General features: G+C 40.5%; 1 protein-coding gene across 5 annotated transcripts in view; it reads left to right on the top strand.

The window, feature by feature from the left end:
• Positions 1–5,526, top strand: part of FKBP5 (FK506 binding protein 5) — a 114,791-nt gene that overhangs the window by 61,267 nt on the left and 47,998 nt on the right. For all 5 annotated transcript variants that reach the window (XM_003789130.2, XM_023512806.1, XM_023512807.1 and 2 more), the window contains exons 4-5: positions 1,537–1,679; positions 3,304–3,418. In XM_003789130.2, the coding sequence (XP_003789178.1) occupies positions 1,537–1,679; positions 3,304–3,418 (258 nt within the window). The remainder of the gene's footprint in view (positions 1–1,536; positions 1,680–3,303; positions 3,419–5,526) is intronic.

Genomic DNA, 5,526 nt, shown 5'->3' with positions numbered 1-5,526 from the left:
ACTCTACCCAGGGGGACAGCTTGAGGCTCTGTCCCAAACAACAATGAGGGCTGCAACCAAAAAATAGCCGGGCGTTGTGGCGGGCACCTGTGGTCCCAGCTAGTTGGGAGGCTGAGACAAGAGATTCGCTTGAGCCCAGGAAATGGGGGTTGCTGTGAGCTGTGATGCCAGGGCACTCTATCCAGGGGGACAGCTTGAGGCTCTGTCTCAAAAAAAAAAAAGTTGATAATAATAAAAACAATAACACACTAAGTTTTTATGAATGAGAATAATGAAATTATGATATATTCAAAAGATAGATTAGTATATAGTTATTAAAAGTCATGTTTTCAGGCCAGGAATGGTGGCTCACACCTATAATCCTAGTAATCTGGGGGGCTGAGGCAGGAAGAGCACTTGAGGTGAGCCTGAGCAAGATCCTATCTCTGGGAAAAAAAAAAAAATAGAAAAATTAGCTGAGGGTGGCACCTGTGGCTCAAAAGGGTAGGGCGCCAGTCCCATACGCCAGAGGTGGCGGATTCAAACCCAGCCCTGGCCAAAAACTGCAAAAAGAAAAAAGACAGATTAGCTGAGCATGGTCCCAACTACTTAGGAGGCAGAGGAAAAAGGATTGCTTGAGCCCAGGAGATGGGGGTTTCAGTGAGCTATGGCAATGCCACTGCACATTAGCTGGGACAGTAAAGTTAGATTTTTTCCTCTTTCAGTAAGTCAATCACTTCATCCGAGGGTCATTGCTTATCTTTCTCACTTTGAATACTTAAGTTTTTAATTGACAAAGTACTTCCTTTGTATTTTATCCTTTTAAATTACCTAATTTCTGTGGTTTCCTAAAGGATTTAAGACTGCTTATACTAAGATACATTTAATGATCCACATCATAGGAACTGTAATGTTGAGATTACAATTATATAGCCTAATATATAGGCTACAGTTCTACAATTAGGCACTAAATTTAACTTTTAGTTTCCTGGAAGTAGGCAAAAAAGAAAATATTCTGGTTCTTGTAATTTGACAAAAGGACACATACCTCTTTGTTTAAAGAAACACTTTGCTGATTCTGAACTTTGAGAAGAGATTTGTTTCATGGCCCCTTTTATGTAATTTATACTTTTCTGACTGTTTCTCGTTTTGTTGTTTTTGTCTACCCAACTAAATTATAAGCTACCTTAGAACAGACTCCATTTTTCAATACTATTTTTGTTCTGTCTCTGCCTAGAAAACATTACTTATTATTATGGTCAAAATGATAAATTAAGCAACAATTGCAACACAGCCACATTTCATGGATAATGTTGCTGCTGCTTTTCAAAGACTTTGAGTAGTTAAAGAATTAATACTACTTTCATCCCTCTTATCAGGAAGTCTTCCTGATAGACTTATTTCTTTGTGTGTAGCTTTTACTGAGCACTGCTGTCTTACAGCCCATACTTTCCAGCTGAGTACACAGTATGAAGAATAGGAAATTTTGTTTTATGAAAGGTAAATCTTTTTAAATATGGCCTATAGCTTTCAACCACCCTTTTTCCTTTCTCTTAGGCCAGGTTATCAAGGCATGGGACATTGGAGTGGCAACCATGAAGAAAGGCGAGATCTGCCATTTACTGTGCAAACCAGAGTATGCATATGGCTCAGCTGGCAGTCTCCCTAAAATTCCCTCAAATGCAACTCTCTTTTTTGAGGCAAGTATGTGTGTGGTGTTGCCTTGTCAGCATCTGCTGTACAATAGGAATGGCTTTGAAGCAACAGGCAACAGAAAAGAGAGCCAAGCTTGCTGTTTAGAATCAGATCCAACTTATTTATTTTGGAGCTTGGCTTCATAAATTGGTTCCCATAAACGTAAGGAGTGTATGCCACTGCCTTCTTAGAAATGTGTCTCTAGCACAAAAAGATCATTTCCAAATAAACAAAAGAGACAAACTAGACTTACAAATAAAGGTTCTGGTTAGTGATATGAGTGTGAAATACTCAAAATTGACCAAAAGACAGGATGGAAATGTTTGAGATAAATGTTGAACTTTGCCTATTCCAAGTTACAAGGTATTTTCCTGTTGTAAAAGTTTAAATGTCACATTCTCATTCCTTCATTAGCAGCTATCAATAGTGATAGTGTTATTCATCCTGTGTTAAATTATAAAATAGGCAAAACTTGATTTTTAAGAACCACCCTAATTTGGTAAAATATACCTTTCATCAGCTGTAGGCCAGAGTCACAGGAATTAATCTTATATTTTAAGAAAGGAATGCCATGGGTGGTGCCTGTGGCTCAGTGGATGGGGTGCCAGCCCCATATACCAAAGGTGATGGGTTCCAACGTGGCCCCCACCAAACTGCAACAAAAAAAAAAAGCTGGGCGCTGTGGTGGGCACCTGTAGTCCCAGCTGCTCGGGAGACTGAGGGAAGAGAATCTCCTAAGCCCAGGAATTGGAGGTTGCTGTGAGCTGTGTGATGCCACGGCACTCTACCCAGGGTGATAAAGTGAGACTGTCTCCAAAAAAAGAAAAAGAAAGAAAAAACAGGAATGCCATAAATCTGGGGTGGGTAAATGGTCTCAGCATCAGACAAAATGATTCTGCACCAGCACCTTGCAACTCTGGCTTTTTGCCCACAAGGCAGTTTCTCTAGTATTTCCTGTCTTTGAATTATCATTAAATTAAATTATTTGGGTAGTGCCTGTGGCTCAGTGAGTGGGGTGCCAGCCCCACATACAGAGGGCAGTGGGTTCAAACCCAGACCCAGCCAAACTGTAGCAAAAAAATAGCCAGGCATTGTGGTGGATGCCTATAGTCCTAAAAAAAATAAAAATAAATTATTTCCAAGTATTGAAAAGCAGTGCTCTTTTCCCCTACTTTTCTAATAACTAAAATGCATAGATAAGCCGAGCGCAATGGCTCACACCTGTAATCTTAGCACTCTGGGAGGCTGAGGTGGGTGTATTGCCTGAGCTCATGGATTTGAGACCAACCTGTGCAAGAGAGACCCCGTCTCTAAAAATAGTGGGCATTTTGGCGGGTGCCTGTAGTCTCAGCTACTTGGGAGGCTGAGGCAAGAGAATTGTTTGAGCCCAAGAGTTTAAGGTTGCTGTGAGCTATAACACTACAGCACTCTAGCAAGGGTGATAAAGTGAGACTCTGGCTCAAAAAATAAAATAAATAGAAATAAAATGGGTAGATAAATACATTTTTCTAAAAAGACAGAATTTCATTTTGTAAAATGAAAGAATTGCAAAAATAGTTGCCCTTGCCTTTACATATGTTAAATTGGCTTATTTGGCCTTTTTCAGTCAAATTCTTTTTTTCTTTCTAGATTGAGCTCCTTGATTTCAAAGGAGAGGATTTATTAGAAGATGGAGGCATTATCCGAAGAATAAAACGGAAAGGAGAGGGATACTCAAACCCAAATGAAGGAGCAACAGTAGAAGGTAAGTCTTGCTGTGAGAGGGAACTAGTTCTTAAAAGTTGGGTTCCATTTCTGTGAATGAAATGGAGATTTTTTTAAAAAATCTATTTATAGAAATACATATGTTGATTATATCTTAAGAATAGTTTTAGATTCAACATTTATCTAATAATGACTTTAAATATTAATTCAATATACATGTGCCTGGCACCCTACTGGCCTCTACAAACTAAAAAATAAATAAAAGGTAATCCTGGCCAGACTTGGTGACTCATACTTTTATTCTCAGCACTTTGGGAGGCTGAGGTTGGAGGATCAGGTGAGGTCAGGAGTTCAAGACCAGCCTAAGGAACTTATAGCAAGACCCTGTCTCTACAAAAAAAAAAAAAAAATTAGTCGTGTGTAGTGGTACACACCTGTAGTCCCAGTTACTCAGGATCACTTGAGCCCAGGAGTTTGAGCTTGTAATGAACTATGATGATACCACTGCACTCTAGCCTGAGCAACAGAGTGAAACCCTGTGTCTAAATCAAAAAGTAATCTATTCATCAAGGAATTCTCAGCCTGTAGATTCTTCAGTGTGCCAACAACTGTATTAGTTACCTCATATATACATTTATTACTCACAGTAACCTTAGGAAGTAAGATTTATTATCTCCAAGTAAGAAAAGGGAATTCAAAGATGTCATATAACATCTCTGATGATTACAAAGTTACTGTGTAGGCTTGGCACTGGTAGCACAGTGGTTATGGCGCCAGCCACATACACTGAGGCTGGTGGGTTCAAACGCAGGCCCAGGCCAGCTAAACAACAATAACAACTGCAAAAAAAAATAACCGGGCATTGTGGCAGGAGCCAGTAGTCCCAGCTCCTTGGGAGGCTGAGGCAAGAGAATCACTTAAGCACAAGAGTTTGAGGTTGCTATGAGCTATGACACCATAGCACTCTACCAAGGGCAACATAGTGAGACTCTTTCTCAAAAAAAAAAAAAAGTTACTATGTAGAGCAGTAGATTATAATCCTTTTCAGAACTTTCAATCTGTCATCAGGATAAAAGAAAAATAATTCATCCCTTAGATCAAAATTAGATAATATTCATTCTATTCTTTATCAGACCTGGGATCAAGTACTGCTATGCTGGTTATTGAGTAACCTGAAGCTATTCCAACTTCTTCATTTACTAAGAGTAAGGCCACCTCTGAGGAATAAGATTATTCATCCATCCTCCCAGAGCACACTGAATATACCATTACATGTACTACTTGTCACTTTGTATTCTAATCAACATCTGCCAATTCCTCCAGCAGATAGTGTTTGGGGACCAGAATCTTTCTTCATCTTTTTGTTTTCAGCATCACCTACAGTACCTCACACACATTTGGTATTCGATAAAGGCTTTTGACATGGATAAGTGTTTGAAAGGCACTATTGTTAAACTGAAGTCCTTCAGTAGAGAGTTGTGAGGCCAAGTGTGGTTCATGCCTGTAACCCTAGCACTCTGGGAGACCAAGTTGGGAGAATTACTTGAGCTCAGGAGTTTGAGACCAGCCTGAGCAAGAGTAAGACCAGTTCCTACTAAAAATAGAAAAATAAGTTAGACATCATGGTACACACCTGTAGTACCAGCTACTTGGGAGGCTAATGCAAGAGGATTGCTTGACCCCAGGAGTTTGAGGTGACTGAATGATGACACCATGGCACTCTACCCAGGGTGACAAAATGAGACTCTGTCTCTAAATAAATTAATTAAATAGGCCGGCCGCAGTGGCTTAAGCTTGTAATCCCAGCGCTCTGGGAGGCTGAGGTAGGTAGATTGCTTGAGCTCACAGGTTCGAGACCAGCTTGAGCCAGAGCGAGACAGACCCTGTCTCTAAAAACTAGCGGGATGTTGTGGGTGCCTATAGTCCCACTTACTTGGGAGGCTGAGGCAAGAGAATCACTTGAGCCCAAGAGTTTGAGGTTTCTGTGAGCTATGACATCACGGCACTCTACCAAGGGTGACAAAGTGACCCTTAAAAAAAAATTAGGCTCGGTGCCTATAGCTCAGCGGCTAGGGCGCCAGCCACATACACCAGAGCTGACAGGTTCGAATCCAGCCCGGGCCTGCCAAACAACAATGACAACTACAA

This window comes from Otolemur garnettii, unplaced genomic scaffold (genome assembly GCF_000181295.1).
Source record: "Otolemur garnettii isolate 467f Iridium unplaced genomic scaffold, OtoGar3 scaffold00031, whole genome shotgun sequence".
NCBI lineage: Eukaryota > Metazoa > Chordata > Mammalia > Primates > Galagidae > Otolemur > Otolemur garnettii.
The sequence above is the reverse complement of the archived record's forward strand: the minus strand, read 5'-3'. Positions and strand labels throughout refer to the sequence as shown.